The sequence below is a fragment of the Terrapene carolina genome, unplaced genomic scaffold (genome assembly GCF_002925995.2).
Source record: "Terrapene carolina triunguis isolate 2854851 unplaced genomic scaffold, T_m_triunguis-2.0 Scaffold231, whole genome shotgun sequence".
Classification (NCBI taxonomy): Eukaryota; Metazoa; Chordata; order Testudines; family Emydidae; genus Terrapene; species Terrapene triunguis.
The window spans coordinates 18344086-18363012 of NW_020664582.1; the positions used below are offsets into that span (position 1 = coordinate 18344086).

General features: G+C 43.5%; 1 protein-coding gene across 1 annotated transcript in view; it reads right to left on the reverse strand.

Moving 5' to 3' along the window:
* Positions 1–18927, reverse strand: part of TAOK1 (TAO kinase 1) — a 72225-nt gene that overhangs the window by 4161 nt on the left and 49137 nt on the right. Inside the window, exons 13-20 of the mRNA XM_029912501.1 lie at positions 18141–18344; positions 16730–16864; positions 14607–14843; positions 13283–13411; positions 11144–11347; positions 9964–10203; positions 5112–5324; positions 3277–3459 (exon numbers count right to left, since the gene is read on the reverse strand). Of these exons, the coding sequence (XP_029768361.1) occupies positions 3277–3459; positions 5112–5324; positions 9964–10203; positions 11144–11347; positions 13283–13411; positions 14607–14843; positions 16730–16864; positions 18141–18344 (1545 nt within the window). The remainder of the gene's footprint in view (positions 1–3276; positions 3460–5111; positions 5325–9963; positions 10204–11143; positions 11348–13282; positions 13412–14606; positions 14844–16729; positions 16865–18140; positions 18345–18927) is intronic.

Below are 18927 nucleotides of genomic sequence, written 5' to 3' on the forward strand. Positions count from 1 at the left end.
CACTTTTTTCAGCAACAACACTCCGACATGGGACAATCTCTCTCACCCCAGAGAGGTCCCAGTGCTTCCAAGTGCTGGATATTAACACTCATTTGCTTGTAAGCATTCTCAGGGCACTTAATCAGGGAATATGTACAGTAGTTTAATCTAGAATTCAGGGAACAATCTGCTCCAGCATGAGTCATCACCTCCACCATTTGGGGTTTGAGATGCTGCCTTCCCTCACTTGCTGATTTCTTGCTGCTTTGAGAAGCAGTGCGGGCCCTGCTGAGGTAGAGTCTAGCTCCCTGGGTAAGGCTTAGGCCAGGTAAAAGCTAGGTAGGCAGCCTGCTCACTCTGCGTAAAAGCCACGGAGCGGCTGGCTGACAGCAAATGCCAGGGAAGAACGACCCTGTTTTGTGAAACACGGATATTCAGGATCCTTCTTAAAGGTGCCACAGGACCCTCTGTTGCTTTTTACAGATTCAGACTAACATGGCTACCCCTCTGATACTTAATAAATCTATTTACTCACAATTGTTTGCATTTGTGCTTAGCAAGGCTTCCCAGACCCTGCCCAAACTATTACAATCAGTGCAAAGTCTATTTCTATTTCAGAAGGAACATTGCCTTAAATACAACATAACAGATACGTGTTATAACACTGCAGGTGATGCCATCATGAAGGTTGAAAGTTAATAAACAGAACTTAGATACAATTCGGTTGCACGTGTGGACTTGTACATTTCATTGTGTTAAAGCTACATCACCTAGAGATGACAGAGATTCAGAGGGTCTTGTTGGGTGAGGTACTTGAGGCAGCATGGGAAGCATATTATACATCTAAATCTTTAGAACGTACACTCCTCAGAGCAGCGACCGTCTCTGGTGTACAGGGCAAAGCTCATTACTGACGCAAGAGGAAACTTGCACCATTTTGGAAAATGCCAGCTGAGGAGTCTGGCTATGTATATGCCTTTGCCTTCATCCAAGCCACCTACGCTGCTCAATTCCTAGCGTTGAGGGGCACCATCATAGAACAAATAGCGCTATGCTGGGAAGGGTCCAAAGCTCTATGTACTCTGCTAGAGACAACCAATAGAAATACACAGGCATTTTAAAATCGCCACTTGTCTCCAGTCCTAAGTCAAAGCGTCAGTTAGCTTGCATGTGGACACATCGTATCACATCATTGTGCATCAAAAGGTTCAAGACAGCCCACAACAACTGAAAGGACAATCCTTTGAGAAACAGCACATTCCCATTTATTCCACATGGGTCCCCATTTTTTTCCTAGGTGGCCACTAATCAGCAGTAACTCCAAGAAATGCAGCCTCATCGTTAGCTCAAGCTTTGAGTTTCTCTGCTAGCTGTTAATTACATGCATTGTGCATGTCTGTGGTGTACAGGCGCTTGCTGTTTGAACCACTTAATTTTGTTGCTACGACCCTACTTTAAAGGTGGTAAGTGACATTAAAGTCTGAACACATCACTGTAAAGAGGCACATGAGTTAAAAAAAATACTGCAGGGTCTCTTGGCCCTGAGAACCGTTCTGACAACAGAAGCCAAAGCAAAAAAACCCCAAGATCTTATCTTTTTCTTCCCTGAATGGAGATGTGTTAAACTTCCTCTCAAAATAATTGAGGCCAAAAGCCGATTCACAGGGACCTTCCACTCAAGTAGGCTTTGGATCAGGCCCATAATGAATAATTTGCATCGAATTTATTTTTGGCTAACCTGTGCTCCTTTAAATCACTGGCCTAATTACAGCCTCTAATGTAACTTGATGCCAGAATTTCTCTTGGTTATGCCCAATGCAACATCAGAACACATCCGAACTGCACCCACAAAACCAAGGGACTAGCAATAGACTATTACACACGCTTCCAAACGACACATCTCAGAGTGCGTCGCCAGGTAGCAGTAGTTACAATACAACATTTATTCTAAAGCAGGTTCTAAGATTATTGCTGTGTTGTAAACTCTTAGTTTTTCAAACTGACATTTTAATGGGAATAAAATAAACGTAACACTGAAGTTTAGAGGCATATATTACACCAGCAAATCCTACGTAGTAACGTAGTTTTCACAGACTTAGCCACTTGTGAAGATTCAGTAACCTGCAAAAGAGCCATGGGTAAGCAGAAGATGCAGCTTTCTTAGACTAGTTTTCCCACTGCCCATTAGATGAAGCAGCATGAGGCAGAGGAGTGGTCTTTGCTGGCTGAACATACATCGGTTAAGTTCTGGGAGAAGCAAGCAAGTATAACTTACTTCTAGGCCACAAATGTATTCCTTGTTGGTCAGCATACAAGTTACGATGTCTGACACCCTGTGGGGGGAAGTCAACAGGGGGAATTCTGCAGGATGAAGGCCAGGAGCACGTTTCCCTTTGCTGTGACATGCTCAGTATGCTGCCACGACACACACTTTCACAACACAGATTTGGTATAGTACAGGGAGGCATGCTTGTTATGGGTAAGCAATTCTATACCGAGCTCAGTGGATTCTCTGTTTTTGTGTCTGGCTGCTCCAACTTGTAATGGGATTAGGGTCAGACCTCTGGACTTTTTAACTATGATTTGACTATCATGTTTCTTCTCAATGGCTGTCTAACTTTAATCAAAGTCATTGTACGGAGGTATCACAGCTGGGTCTTCATAGACTTTTAATGGAGTGAAGCTGCATACAACAAACATTTCTGTTCAGGGCCGCACCCCATCACAAATCTGTGCTGGTGCACTCTACCCCTTCTACTTCAAGGTCATTATTCCTGATACCAGAGAAACTTATAGAAACTCTACTTTGCTGTGTTACATTTTCCCTCTCCTGAACTTGGAGAGAGAATCCACTGCCGAGGGACAATGGAGAGAACATTACTTTTCCCCTTCTACCTAAAGACTCACCATCACAGCAGCCTTCCCTCCATCAGTTAGAACTTGATGCAGCCCTGCAGTCCAGCCAGGAGGAGGTGGTGGTCATGGAGTTCAATACAAAGGGCTCCCCTTTCACCACCCCAGGTCCAGGCACACTGCACCTCAGCCCTACAATGTGCCATAGCACCGTCACCCTGGGCAGACCAGGACCCCATTCTCCCTATCGCTATCAGTGATGGGACAAGAGGAACTCTGCCAGTGACTAGTATGATGCCATTTTGCCTCCCAGGTGAGAGAACCCAGGGAAGGGTCAAAACCAGTATTATATCATTGTCCTGTTAACGTTAGCTTTTCATAGTCAAACTCTTGGAACGTGGCCAATGCTGACTGCTGCTCCCAAGGCCCCTCAGCCGCCCTTACCTTCTGCTCCAGGAGGGCCCTGCGAAGGGATACCCTCTGTTCCAGTTCACGCAACTCCCGATCATGCTGGGCCTCAGCCTGCATCTTGATTTTACTCTGATACGCATTCAGCAGCTCCAGTTCCTGCTGCAGCTGCATCTTCAAAACCTGGCACTCCGCTTCCTGTGCCTCATCCAAACGCAGCTGTGAGGAGGAAGACAATAGAGACGTTTCACTGTGGGATAGCCACTCGTGACACACTGTACGGGGGAAAACATTTGTTTTCTTAGCAATACAATTGCTTTCTATTGTATCCACTTTCAGCGAACAGGGAACACACAGTGACAAACACTGGGGCAGTAAGATGGCAATGCTGCTGCAAGCTACACTACCAAGTGGTCTCTACAGGGAGAGCTGAAGGCTGGCTAAATGGTACGAACATCTACAGCTCTCGCTTTTGCCAGAGGGAAGCTTAGAGAAAGAAAAGTTCTCCTGTGTTGCATACAAGTGGATTAATAGAATGCCAAATTTCCAATGCAGATTTACTAGAGGGTTGCACAGAATCCTAGTTAGAGATGGGAAAGGGCTCCTAGCGCATATCCCTGCCAATGCAGCACAGCTTAACAGCCGAAAACCAGTTACACAACTCTCGCCATGCCGAACTCAGGCTGTGTTACCCAGCGTGGGAGTGCCATTCTTGTGTGCAGAGCAGACAGGCCGGGGAAGCTGCCTGAGCCCCGATTCACAACAGCTCCCTTGCAAATGTGCTCTCAAAGCAGTGCGCAGCCTCTTGCTTTCCTTCCTGCTCCCCAATACTCCCAACACAGGAAGCAATGTCCAGGGCTGCAGGCTCAGGTAGCAACTTACTCGTCCAAACTTCTATTCTCCGCTCCCACAGACTCAGCCCCAGGAGGAAGATACCTCGGGCCAGCCTATGAAGCCATCAACATATCCTTCCCAAAAGCAAGCAGCATAAGCTTCTGGTGGGGTTGCAATGAGAGAAGAGGGTGCTCAAAGGCAAATAAAGAGAAAAATACATTCAAGAGGAGAATGAACAGGAAAAGGAGATACAGTGGCCACTGTGCTGGGCCCTAGAGCAGGCAGTTATGATCAGCTGGGAGTGCACCTCTGCTGATCCGTCTCCACGGGGTCTCCAAAGGAGGAAGGTTAGGAGCCACTGCACTAAGGATATGCAAAGAAGATTCTAATGCAGTTACAGCAGGGACCCAAAGTATTATGCATATAGTGTGGTCATTCGTTAAAATGGCATTTACAAAGTTTTCAACATTAGTGTCCATATCATTTCAGGTTTATATCTAGAAGCGTTTAACTGACTAAAAGGCCAGTTTGAAGTAGCATATTGGTGGCTCCATAAGAAGCAGCTGAATTCAAAGATGCAGGCTTGGTGCAAACCCAGCCCTCAGATTAAAAGGAAACACTTACTATGCACCTCTGTCATGGTAACTCAGTACTGACTGAAGTGGGTAGTGAGTATTTCCTCTGGATTTGAAGGCTGCTTCTGCAGTATGAGAGGAAGGACTAAGTCTGGGATCTGAATCTGGGTGCTGCATGTGTGGCAAAGGAAGAAAACAACCCTGCTGTCAGGGTGACTACAGGTCAAAATGCAAACTGACGGGGGGGAGAGGGATAACTCAGTGCTTTGAACACTGCCTGCTAAACCCAGGGTTGTGAGTTCAATCCTTGAGGGGGCCATTTAGGGAACTGGGGTAAAAATCTGTCTGAGGATTGGTCCCCCTTTGAACAGGTGGTTGGACTAGATGACCTCCTGAGGTCCCTTCCAACCCTAATATTCTGTGATTCTATGATATGTATACTAGGTCTCAGAGGCAACTCACAGCTTGTGTTGAGAGCATTTCATTGATGCTGTGATCATACTGCTCAGCTAGGATGGCCAGTTTCCGGGTCTGCTCTTCTTTGAGCCGTTTCAGGACAGCTTTGTGTTCACTCTTTGGTGTGGTCTCCAGCAGGTGGTTTCGCAGTGCTTTGTACTGTCTGGTTTGGATCTTGCATGTGTCCTGAAACTGCTTCTTTATTTGTAGTTCTTTAGACTAGAGAGAAGGAGGAAAAAACCCAATATATGTCAAAGATGGAAGCAAGATATTCAGTGATATTTCATTCCATATTCAAGGGTAGGCGTTCACAATCCCACAAATATATATGAATATAAAAAGTGTGAAGAGTAAAGTGATGAGCACACAAGAGACAAAGATCATGCTGCTGCAGCTGCTTTGACATTTGGCTAGTTACATTTTGTTGGTGTGCAAAACAATTAGAATACAGACGACACTTTTCTACCAAAGCTCCAGACTACATACAGCTGTCACTACACAAAGGGACCCTTTTGCCACTGGACTGGATTCAGTCCTGGGTGTTGCTTTTCAAGAAGACTTCTTGCATGGTAGGCGTAATAGTTATTAGCCGTTAAAGCCTTACTTACACATGGCTATGCCTGGATTTATTGTTGTAAAAAAGCAAATTAGCAATATTTTGTGTACAGAAAAAGAGATCTTTTTTGGTTTAGGATTCGATGAAGGAAATTTGTATTTTAACCTTTGATACTAGGACTTGACTTTCATAAGGGTTTGCAGTAAAGCATTATCTTACCAAGGAAAATTTTGACCATTACTGGTTTGGTGACATTACTTGGTTAGCAGGGGACTCAAATTTTATATCTGGAAGAGGGGGTCATTGTATGTAGTAGTATCATGCCTAATCTAACAAACACTCAACTACACAAGTACCCGCCCTCCAGGCACCTACTGGAGACCTGAGGTCCTTCCTATGCTCTCCTTTTGCACCCAAAGCTGTGTGTGTTGTCAAGAAGTGTCAGTTAGTACTTAAAACAAAAGATTAGGAGTCATTAGATAGGATTAAGTACCTGGATTTGCTACTGACTTGCTGTGTAACTTTGGGTAAATTAATTTTCTGTGTTTCAGTGTCCGCATCTGGTTCCTCCTTACCTTCCTCACAAGGGACCTGTAAAGTGCTTTGAGATCCTGGGCTGGCAGGTGCTATACAATTATTACTATGGTCACCACCCTTCCACCTGAGGACTGGATTCTCGTTAGCCAAACAAGGAACAGCAGGGACAGCCTCTGAGATATCACAGCTAAGCTACACGTGGCGTTCACTCCAAGGAAGGAAGATTAAACCTAGAGATGCTCCCAGCCCCTGCCAGACTGGAGAAGAGCAGAAAGACTGGGAACAAAATCAGAGGTTTCAGCAGTGGCAACGCGGAGCACTGACTCTGGGCTACACAGTCAGTCCCTCCATGGTTTTGATGTTTAAAAGTGCTGGAGCAGTAGCAGGCACCTAAGTGTGGGAATGGATCCCTGCCCCGTTCCATGGAGAAGCCCTGGCACCTGGATAGGGAAGACAGCTGTTTTTACTAGCACCTCCATTTGTCAGCCGCTCTACTAAGTGGTGCTGGAATTGGTTCAGCTGCCTTAGAGGCAGATAAAGCACAGCATTTATGGCTACCTAGAAGGGCCCTGTGGGAGCATAAAATAGCTCAAACCCTGTTCTATATTTCCTTAATACCTTACTGCCTGAAAGGGGGTCTCGCAACAAAACTTTTGGTGGCCTCAGAGTGCGGCCACCAACTCTTGCTGGTGGCTGCTCTGACAATTCTTCCTAAAATACTTAATTAACTTCAGGAAAAACAAATAAATATGCACAGATCCATGTCCATAATTTATTTATGTAGAGGTTTTTTGCAAACTCAATAATAAAAATAACGTACAGTTGTTTCTATTCTTTACTGGATCTAAACAGAATAGAAACACAAATAAGGTGCTGTGCACATTCTTGTCTTTTGTTGTTGTTGTTTCTTTTGCTGCTGCTGCAGAAGCCTGAAGCCCAGTGGGGCGGTGAGGGGGAAAGTGGGGAACTCACTGGCTGCCTGCTCCTCTGGCATTTGTGGTTCGGGAGGGGGCAGGACCCAACTCCTGCTCGTGGCACTCGGGGAGGGGTCACTGCTTGCAACCCCGCCCCCACCCCGAAGTTACTGCCTAGGAGGCTCTAGCCACAAGAAAAGCCTCTGGTTTCCACTGGCCTGGTTTCCAAAGGACACCCTGATTCCCTGGTGCAGAATCCTGCATGCATTCTGTTTCTATTCCGCTGATACATGTATCGCAGAGGGGAAGACGGGAATTTTACCCTTTCTAAATGAACCAAAAGCCATTTCCCTGCAGGAAAGCCCTTACGGCTGCTCTCCCCACCCCCTGCCCTGAAGGGAAGTGCTTGTAGGCCATGCATTTCTATCAAAGACTTGGTCACAGCCAGGGAGTAACAATGCATTTCTCCTCACTTTCTGTGAAGTTTCTCTTGGACACCAGACTTTGTTTACAGCTTTCCAATACAACAGGAAACAGAAGGGAAGGGTAAGGTTTCCAGTCAGGTTTATGACAAGATCATGTTGGCCTTGCATTGTGAGTTACCAGAAAGAGGATAACAAGTAAGACACTCAGAATAATGATAACAGAGCACTTTTCATTGAAGGATTACTTCTAGCTACCATTCCTTCAGAAGCAGCCAAGGACTGCAATAGACATCTGAATGTGAAAACCCTACTCCCAGTATAAAAAGAGAGCCCTGCAACTTGGACCCTTTAATAAAGGAAAACATTGCTGAAGGGAGAATCTAGATAACAACTGCAGTCAATAAAACACGTGCATGCACTGTTCAGAAGTGAGGGAAAGAGTTAATTCTAGTGAACAGTTCCAATAAAGCAAGTATTGCACTTCAAGCAGTATTGTTATTCCAATGGTCATCACGATTAGTGTTCTGTGTACACAGATTTGGTGCTGGACTGACTGCTCCGCACTCTGAACTCCTTCATTAATCACAGAACAGGTAGAGCACAGGCAGCAGTGTAAGCTTCCCACACGCCCTGCCAGCATGCTTGAGCCTGCCCTGCAGGGATGACCTGTAAGGGAGTTCAGTCTCCATGACCCACTCAGGTCCCTTGACTGCTTTGCTGTAACTGCCACCCAGGGGCCAATTTCAAGGAAGGAATGAATATGGACACATTGTCTGCTTGTGCTTGTACCACATCACCTTGGGGAGGCAGAATTCATTCACGTTAACGTTAGAAGGATCAACCTAATGCAGCTGCTTCAGTTTTATTCAGCTCATAATGCAGTACTGCTTCTTTGTGAAGTCATCAGCTATTTCTGTACCATATCCTTGGAGATTTTGAACACAGTGATCAGCAGTCAGTTTTTAACTATTTAATACCATTATGAGATTGACAAATCATTTCTTTTCACGGCAGAAGTACTGTTTCCAAGCTGGTTATTTTCCAGACAATTTCTGTCAAGAAAACAACCTACAGTTGGTGTGAACTGAGTCAGATGGGCAAATCACGACTCCCAGAGACCTAGAGCAACAAAGGAACCCCATGCTCTGTAGGGCACACGGCACATTCTGTTCTGGGCACAGCTGAAATCCTGGGTGGAGTGAAGGGGTCTCCCTCTGCACAGGACCAGGCAGCGATGTGAAGGGCCTTATATCCCGTTCGCTAAGCACCTCACATGAGACAACGGGACTTCTATGGATGAAGAGAAGGGATTCTAATGGAAACACTAACAGCCTGCACTCCAGAGGCAAGACAGTTCTGCTCAGACACCAGTGTAAACACAGGACAGAACGTGAGATGGGTTAGCATTAGATTCTTTTCCCCTCTGATACTGCATTGGTTAATATTTTTTATTTGCATTTGCTTGTCCACTGACACTACTAAGGGGAGCATATCCATACATAGTCTATTAGCTGGAGAGCTTGTTCATTTTATTTCCATGTGCAGCAGCAAAATTAGGCTTTAAAAATTATTACTTCATGATAGAAGGGTGGATTATTTTGGGCGGGGATGGGGAGAGGGATGGCTGCAAGGATAAAAATATTTAAAATCCAACTTCTAATAGAATTTACCATTTTAAAACGGAAGCCAAATTGCAGCTGCTGAACGGCTTCTTTCTAAAGAAGTGAGGGAATGGTGTAGTAGGGGCCTGCCTGCAACACAATTACAACCCAATACTGGGATCCCAGTACTGCCAACACACATGGTGTAACGGGGACCGTAGCCATGTCCCATTATTTACATACATGCACAGCCCTGAACAGAACAAAAACAGACAGGACCAGAGTCTCAGCTGCTATAAAGTGGTGCTGCTCAAATGAAGTCAATCAAACTATGCCAATGCACACCTGTTAAGGGTCTGGCCCAGGGTGCCCTTCTTGAAAATTTTACCATCTTAATTAAGGGAAGAACAATAGATGATTATGGGAAACAATGGGGCGGTGGGGGAAGGATGAAAGTGAAGACAGCAAGATCATCTGGTCGCTTGGGTAAGTAATGCAGGCATTGGGAAGAGTTGCTTTTTTAATAAAATAAAGATACGTACTATGTAGTTATAAACGTCCTTGAATAACTGAGCTTCATGAAAGGCCTTAAAGAAGGAGAGGCTGGGTGGTGTGGTGCAAAGAGCTTTAGCCCAGTTACAGAACATGGTTAAGGACCTTAAGGACTCCCGTGCACCACAAACTGGAACCGTGCTGGTGCTTGATCCCGTGACATAGTTGTAACTGTCGGGTAGACCAGCCCTGCACTGCACTGTCCTGGGAGCACAAAACATGGCTTGTTTACTCTCCCTCCCCATCTCGAACACGCTCCAATATTACGCATACCTTCAGACTCTTAGGCTGCTGTCGAACTTCCATGACATGCTTACGCCTCAGCTCACGCTCTCGTCGCTTGTTGTATTCCAGCTGGTTCGTGAGCTCAGTTTGGTGCTGAAGCCTGATCAGCTCGCAACGCATCTTCTGGATGGTATTGAGGTGGCGAAACTCCAGTTCTTGCATAGACTCATGCTGTCGCAGCAACATGGCGTGCTCCAGATCCTTCTGCGTCTGCCTTTTATTTAACTCCTGAGCCACAGAGCGAGAATTAATTGCCATGAGTTATTTGTGTACCTAGCTTAATTGGGATCACGTTCACTGCAGTGCATTTCAATGGTTCTACCAAAGCACACCCAAAGCAATTTAGATAGTACACCAGGGTTTTTCTGCAGCTTACTTGTGGTAGGTATCAGGTATAAAATATTAGGAAAGTTGATCAAAAAATAAATCACTTCACATTGCTTCTTTGTGTCATGGCTGCTAAACACTTCCAATTTACCATAGTTAAGTCTAAGATTCTGTCACGGATATTTTTAGTAAATGTCACGGACGGGTCACGGGCAATAAAGAAAAATTTATGGAAGCCCATGACCCGTCCATGACATTTACTAAAAATATCCTCACAAAATGGGGAACTGCGGGGTCCCCACACTGCCTGCGGCAGCTGGGCAGGCCCCAGCTCGGAGTTTGGGGCCCCCACCACCCATAGGGGCTCGGAGCTCCAGGATCCCTGCCATTTGTGGTGGCTTGGAGGTTGGCCCATGGGAGCAGAGAGCTGTGGGGTATCCCCGCCACCCACTGCGGCTCAAGAGCTCCTAGTTGCTGAAGGCTGAAGTCATGGAGGTCTCTGGAAGTCATGGATTCCGTGACAAAATTGTAGCATTAACCATAGTAGATGCTTTCTAAAAAGGTTTTTAAAGCTGTCTATTATTATCTATTTGCTTTTGTTAACACTTCCTTACATAATGTATAGCAGTGAGTCTTTGATAATGAATGATCCCTTAAACTGGCATGTTGGTTTTCATCACAACGCGCCCATTTAAACTAATCTATTACAAAAGTCACCCTAGATCAGGCAACACCACATCCTATACGAAGCACAGGGTTTTGGCTACACAGCAGGTGTCCTATATGGTGTATTTGGGACTAACATGGTTCATGGGTTTTTACTCCTCCCCTGCCCTCTCACCTCCCGAACTAAGTCCTGTTCCAGGTTATGACGCCCGAGAAGCATTCTTCTCTTAAAGCGGCGGCATTCCAGCTCCAAATACTGTCTCTGGCGCCGCAGCAAGTTGGCCTCCTCCTCTGCCTGGAAATGCTGAATGTTCTCCTTCTGTTTGGAGAGCCACTCCTGCTTCTCCTTCTTTGGAGTGCTCTGGTTTTCATTCAGCTCCTGACAAGACCAGGATAATTAATTTTAGAATAATCATGTTAAGCTCTTTGACACTGAGCAACTGTGCTGACCTGCATAATCAACTACATTTCAGTTAGGCTGTGTTACTTCATCCTCTCGTGCGCAGATATTGCAGAGCTCTCAGCAAAGTGCATGATATTGCATATCTATGGCCATTCCAGGGGACAAGTTGAATTTTGGCTGCTTTAACTGTACATTTAAGCAATGGGCTTAAACTGCAGCAAGGGAGGTCTAGGTTGGACATTAGGAAAAAGTTCCTAACTGTCAGGGTGGTTAAACACTGGAATAAATTGCCTAGGGAGGTTGTGGAATCTCCATCTCTGGAGATATTTAAGAGTAGGTTAGATAAATGTCTATCGGGGATGGTCTAGACAGTATTTGGTCCTGCCATGCGGGCAGGGGACTGGACTCGATGACCTCTCGAGGTCCCTTCCAGTCCTAGAATCTATGAATCTATGAATCTATGAATTTGCTTGAGTCTGTCATTTTAAGTTAACTTCAAAACATTGGTTTGCCTTTGAGTTTCCTTTAGACAAGTGTGAAAGTGTGACAATGGGACCAGGACAAATTCATCCTATGTCATTTACCAATATTATTTATATAGGCCCTGATCTTGCAAAGCACTTAAGAACATGCTTAAGTGCTTTGGGGCCATTATATGGAGATATTTATAATACATTTAAGTCCCCAAGGCAGGACCCAGTTATCAAGGACCCATAATTTACAAAGAAACAGTATACAGAAGTAAATAGGAGAGATGATTGGCCATGTTTTCAAACTTGGATGCTAAATTTGATATACAATTTGAGACACCCTTCAATTCAAAAATGACTTTGACAAAGTCAGGAATTAGTCTGTTTACACAAGCTCTCCCTATAATTTGAGAAGTAATACATACTAGATGGACCAGTACGATTATTAGACTAGTCCCCACATATAAAAGAGTTAATACCACACAGAACGCCGCTGTATTTTATCAAGGAGAGTCAACACATCATAGGGCATTGCCCTTTATATACTATCTATTGTATGACCAGAGAAAGATTCCAACCCAACACAGCTTTACAGGTCTCTCAGCCCTACTACTTCCCAGGCTTCTCCCTCCCAGGAAATATCTATGTTTGGGGTTATTTGCTTCTGGATTTGTTAACTGCTAGTTCCAAAGTTGAATCACAGGAGTTAATAGTTTAGAATTAAATGGCTCTTTCAAAAACTCTATGGTGGTGTGATGTCAGTCAGTCTGTAAAAGGAACCAGGAAGTCTGCACCTATATTTCTCTCTGGATCTGATGAAGATCATGATTTTCAAAATAATACAGTGGTTATTTACACTAAATAGCTTCTCCCACTCCTTTTACTATCTTATAGAAGTTATTTTTTAGCAACACTTCAAGAGTTCACCTTCACTGCTCTACATTCCTGCTTATCCAATAGAGGTATCGATAACCCAGTGATGAAAAATGTCACTAATGAATGGTCCTCTATTTACAAGAGATGCAGCTACAAGATATATTTCATAGTATGCCGCTTTACATCCTAACAGTGAGAACTCTCTTTCCTAAACTACTCTCTCATTCCCTAGCGTTCTTAAGTTTGTAAGCACCTTGCTGGCGCTGAACTGGGAAAGAGAATTAAAGAATGGAAAAACCTGTATTTCAGTAGACAGCTATGTGGATGCCAACATGAAAACACACACTTCTGTTTTAAGATCAATGACAAACATTACAAATGACATCTTCAGTAAGTGTCTGGCTGGAATCACAATACAGAATTTGCCATGATCAGATTAAAATTACTTTGCAGCATATTGGCATCTCTTAATTCTAGGAGTTCAGTGTATTAATACAATTTATCATATAAATACAATTGTATTAGTACAATTAGTACTTTCTTGTTCTCATAAGAAATGAGTTACCTCTTTGAGCTGTTCTTTACGGAGCTTGTATTCTCTCTTCTGGGACTCCAGGAAGCTGTTCAGTTCTTTCTTTTGCTGGGCTTGAATATGTTGTTGAAATTTCTTTTCTTCATTGGCCATCACTTTAGCCTACACCAGAAGACAAAACCCAATGAATTTCTGTGACTCAATCAGTTTAACAGATCTCCACTTCCATTTCAGACCCCAGGCAAATTGCTATTGCTTTGTACCTTTAACATATACTCACCGCGCCTTTCAAAGAGAATCAAGACTGTGCAAAATCTGCTCTCTCATTTCTCAGTTTCCCCCCATGAATGCACCCATTGACAGTCTTTGCTCAGTGCTTTATTACTTAGACCTAAGCTCTAGCTTATTTTTAACCTAGTAATAAAGTCAACTCCCTCATGACCGGGAAAACTGCAGAGAGACACACTCAGGGTACAACTACACTGTTTAAAAAAGAAAAAGCTCTCAGAGCCTGGGTCTGCAGACTCAGTCTCACGCCAGGACGCTAAAAGGAGTATGTCGACATTCTTGCTTGGGCTGGAGCTTGGGTTCTGCAGGCCAGCAAAGGGAGTGGGTCTCAGATCCCCAGGAGGAATGTCTACACTGCTATTTTTAGTGCCGTAGCACAAGCCTGAGTCTGTAGACGCAGGCTCTGAGACTTGATGCCCTGGCTTTTGTTATTTTTGCAGTGTAGACGTACCCTCAGATACTATAGTATAAAGATCAATATAGAATGGAATAGTTCCACGCAGTGACCGTTAAGAACACCTAAAGAATTGTCACCAACCATCTTCTTTGGTGGCACTAGTCCATCATGATTGGTTAACAAATAAGTATATTCATACACAAATAAAAGTATGAACATTCTAAGCACAACTGACACATTTCTGCGTAGGATCATTTTATCTGAATTATAACTCCCAACAGGAGTCATACAAGGCAAGAGTGCTATTCTACTACTAAGATTACTGGTCATTTCTGAAGAATGCACTTAATTCACTTTTAAAACATACATAAAATCAAGAAGACAAAGGATATAGGACAATAGAAAGGAAAATCCTTACTGTAATTCTTTCTGGGCTCAGTATGCTAACATTTAGTACAATGCACTGATATGCAGGACATACCTTTCCTCTAGTTACATAAACCCCTTAGTGTAAGGAGGTGATGTATTAGCCTTTTTCTAATTATCAATTTGCTTGGCTCCTGAAAACAGACATGTAAGAGACTACAATGTCATCTCTTCTTCAGTGAGGAGAAGTGGACAATTCAATGTAATTAACAAACATAGACCAGTCTCTAAATCTTAATCTCCTACCTCCTTCTCCATGGCTGCTTGGTGTTTTTTAATTAGCTTTTCCATTTCTGCAGCAAAGTTGTTGCGCTGCGTTTCAAGATCTTTGTCCAACCTGAGGCGATGCTCATCCATCTCTGCCTTCAGTTTGTTCTCCAGTGCCATCAGCTGTTTCTGGTGCTGCCGTCTCATGCGTTTATAGCCAGACATCTGTTCTCGGAGCTCAGAGTCTTGTTCATGTTCCTGCATTTGCCTTGTCACCTAGTAAGACAACCATAGCAGGATAAAAAGTTAATGCATCTTAATCTGTTTTTCAGCATTCTTCAATTTACACAATCTAAAGATTCAATAATGATGTATAACTTTGTTGGAAAGAAGAGCACAAGTTCCAGGGGCAACAGACAGCTAAAAACTGATTTGACTAAGAGAGACAGCCTTCTTTTTCTACTGTAACACACAAAAGGATCAGACAGGTCCCTAATGGGCTTCTCTTAGTTGTTAACAATGCCTATAAATGTGAGAGAGAGAGAGAGAGAGAGAGAGAGAGAGAGCGCGCACTGCCATCTTGATTTTGCATTTTAACCAAACTCTGTTTTCAAGATGGTTTCTACTGAGGAAAACACTTCACGGAGGCGAAGGGTAGCACCCTGTACTAGCAGCAACGTAAAGCGTGACTTTGCTTTCTCTCTTAGCTTAGAGCAGTATTTCTGCAATAGCTGTAATCTCAGCTAAACATGGTTTAACGTAACATTCTCAAAAGTCTAGAAACATTTAGCACAGAGACCACTGTGTCTCTCATTTCAAAGGCCTGAACTTTTATAAATGTGACCCCCTTTTTATACGGTGCTATTCACTTCTTCAACACCAGAGGCACAGAAGATGACACCTCAAATGCATTCAACATTAATGTTTATGTTGGAAAACCATGAGTCCAATTATAGAGGGGTTACAAGTTCTCTGAGTTTCACCAGTAAAAATTAAGGAAAGTCATCAATTTGTATTGTGAAAAATGCTGGCTAGTGACAATTTTACAGATACACTTTTTATTTTGCAAGATCTAGAACAGCGTTTCTCAAATGCGGCCACCAGGAGTTTTTCCTGCAGCCATGACAGCCTCCTGGGCAGAAACGGGGGAGGGGGCAAAGCAGCGGCCCCTCCCTGCAGCACCATGGGGTTGGGAGGGTGGGGGACCTTCAGCCGTGGGACTCCAGGGATGGGCTTCAGCCACTCCAGGCTTCAGGACACCCCTCCCTCCACCCCACCCCCATTCCACCATCTCCAGTCGTGGGGCTCTGGGCTTTAGCAGGGCCAGCCTTACCAGGCACCATGGTCAAAAGCCTGGGGTGTGAGGCCGCAGAAGGGAGCTCATGGCATTGGGGGGAGGAGGGGAAGGAAGCAGTGGGGCTCAGGGGGGCAGTGAGAAGCCCAGGTAGGCAGTGGGGGCCATGGGGATCTGTGGTGGGCCAGGGAAGGCAGCGGGGGCCAGGTACACTAAAGTACAATTGTACATTATTTTTATTATAGACTCTGGAAGGGAAAAAAAAACCCGACATAAATAAATTACAATGATTTGGAGATGTATACGTGCATATTTATTTATTTTTCTTAAAGTTAATTAAGTATTTTAGGAAAATTTGTCATTGTGGCCACCAGCAAGAATTGGTGGTGCCACTCTGAAGCCACTACAAATTTTATTGTGAAACCCCCTGATCTACAGCATGGCTTCACAGCAATGCAATAATGGAAACACCATACTGGACTGCCAATCTTATTTTTGTATTGAGGAGAACAGGTTCAGCTGACTCACCTATACATGCATACAGTGTACACATACAGAAACTAGGGTGTAAAATTTAGATGGGAATACTTGGTTTTGTGGCATGGAACTATAATCCATTTGATGCTGCAGATTCCCTGTGTACTAATAGACATTGTGTTTGAAAATACATAAGCTATATAAAAAATATTTGCCCTGGGTTATATTTATATTAGTAAGTTAGCTCTAACTATTTTTGTGATAACATTTTTGAGTGCATGACACCACTTCACATTCTGATGAAATCCTAAAAGCTGCAAGTAACGTTATAGCTAAACCTCTAAATTCATCGTGCTTCTAAAATTTAAGCAACAGAAAAAACTAAACCTACCAGTGATGCTGTGCGTATAGTAGCAAAGTGCTCTCGGTTGCGGTAATGTGACTTGTGGCGAGATACTTGGGGTGGAGACTGTGGTTCTGACGTCCTTGTTCTAGAATCAGACTCTTCTCTGTAATTTTCTTCCTCCTTAACAGTGGGAGAAATATTAACAGTTGAGTGAATAAGGAGAATCCATGTTACTCAGATTGTCATCTGAGTATGCTTCAAAGACATCCTTAAGAAAATAGAAGCAAAAGTGCATCAGATGCACTAGTGCTGAAAGGCAACTGCTGACAATAAGACAGCTGAAAATATAGAATAGAAAACAGAAACCTTGACCCTGGAACTTAGGATGCTGAAATTTCATTTCATAATGTTACAGCTAAGAGGAAAACAACTTGCTCAACAGTGAGAGTGGAAAAAATAATAAAGAAAAACAGATTATTGAGATGTTCAACAGGCTACTTCCAACCAGCACTCTACATAGCAGATAATATCTTTAACCCAGCCAGCCAGACAAGCTCCTTCTTCACAATCATGCCAGATAATGAGGTTAATTTCACTAACTGTAGAAACACTCAAAGGAAAACAAACTTTTGATTTGCCGAGTCATATTCTATATGTTTATGTTTTGAATCTCTGATTCACAATCAGGCAATTGGTAATTAACTATGCTATATGCTAATCAACTGCCTGAGGAAAAGCATATATCCTTGTTCCATATCTTATTAAAGAAAAAATTACAGCCACTCCCACCATGAACTATGAAAACATACGAGTCTGAAAAGTGTATCATGACCCCTGTGTAGTAAGAGCAGCATGGTTCAAAGGGAGACTCTGTTGCTGATCCTTCATCATTCCAAGGTAAGCAAGGGAAGTGGTTTCACAGCATGCCATGCTCAGAATGCTGCAATTCTTTTTCTGTGTAACTTGGTTCATTAATTAAAAATTCAGTCAAGTAATGGGAAGCTGGGTACTTCAGGAACAGTTCTCTGCCACTGCTGCAGGTCTAGTATTTGAGAACCTACTAATGAAGAAGTAAAAAGGAGGAAGAACACTTATAGCTTTTGCCCTGTAAAACAGTACTCGATAAGCCCAGGGCATTCACTAAATAAACCAATTCCCAATGGGCAATCCCAAACTGGTTTCAAAACAATTTAACTAACACAAAATTGCTATGCAGACAATTTAATAAAACAGGCTTTTAAAAAAGTTTTACATCAGCCTTCTGACGAGGACTTCTTTTTAATGCACATTAATCTTTTGGTACAAAATTTTAAAATCTGCACTACTATGTTGCAAGATAGGAAGCAATGATTTATGCTCTTCTAATACCAACCCAAACCTGCACACACTACACCATTCATATCAAGTGAAATCACAGTATCATTCAAGCTGGTCTGGCTAGAAAGCTAACACTCACAGGCTTTAAGTGGATGACAGAGCTATTTGACATCACGGTGTGGTCCCCTTCCATCATGTCTAGCTCACTCTTGTCATCTGAGGCATCTGGAAGACTGTTAACACTACTGCTTTGGCTACTGGCACTGATGGACATACTGGGAATGGACTGATTACTTCCGACACTGTTCACTGTTCCTGTCCTGCCAACGCCATGGTCTTGCTCCTAAGGGGAGGAAAAATAGTTGGTTACCACCTTTAAAATAAAACAGTCCATCACTACTGTAAAGTTATCGATCTCGCCAAACAATACGCTAATGAGATGTCTTTATATCGGCATTCACCTGCCAAGTCACTGCAGTTGCCCACTCTTCTGCTGGAATGGTGGGGAGAGAAAAGATCTGCTGCAAAATTAACCTGGCTGCTGTCAGATTCTTTTCAGAAGGGAGCACGCTAAGAAGTTAAACTCGACAGTGAATAAGCAATAGTGTGTCCCCAGTAACTGTTCTGACAGCAGTATTATCTTCCCCGAAGAGTGATGCCAGCACTTTTACAGTGTACTCATGTCCCTTTTGCACAAGGAGAGAATTGGGCTTTGGCTCTGGCTTGTGGTTTTACCATGTGCTCCAGAATCTAGTCTGTAATTTTGTATTTATTTATTTTTGAAGTGTGTGTTTCTACCCTTTATGGTTAGATGAAAAAAACCTTCAAAACGTGAACCAGATGTAACTGATGCAATGACTACTGCCAGTGGCCTTGCTTAGGTTGCGATTAGCCCTTATTTCAGGGATCAATGAAGGTGCACCAGC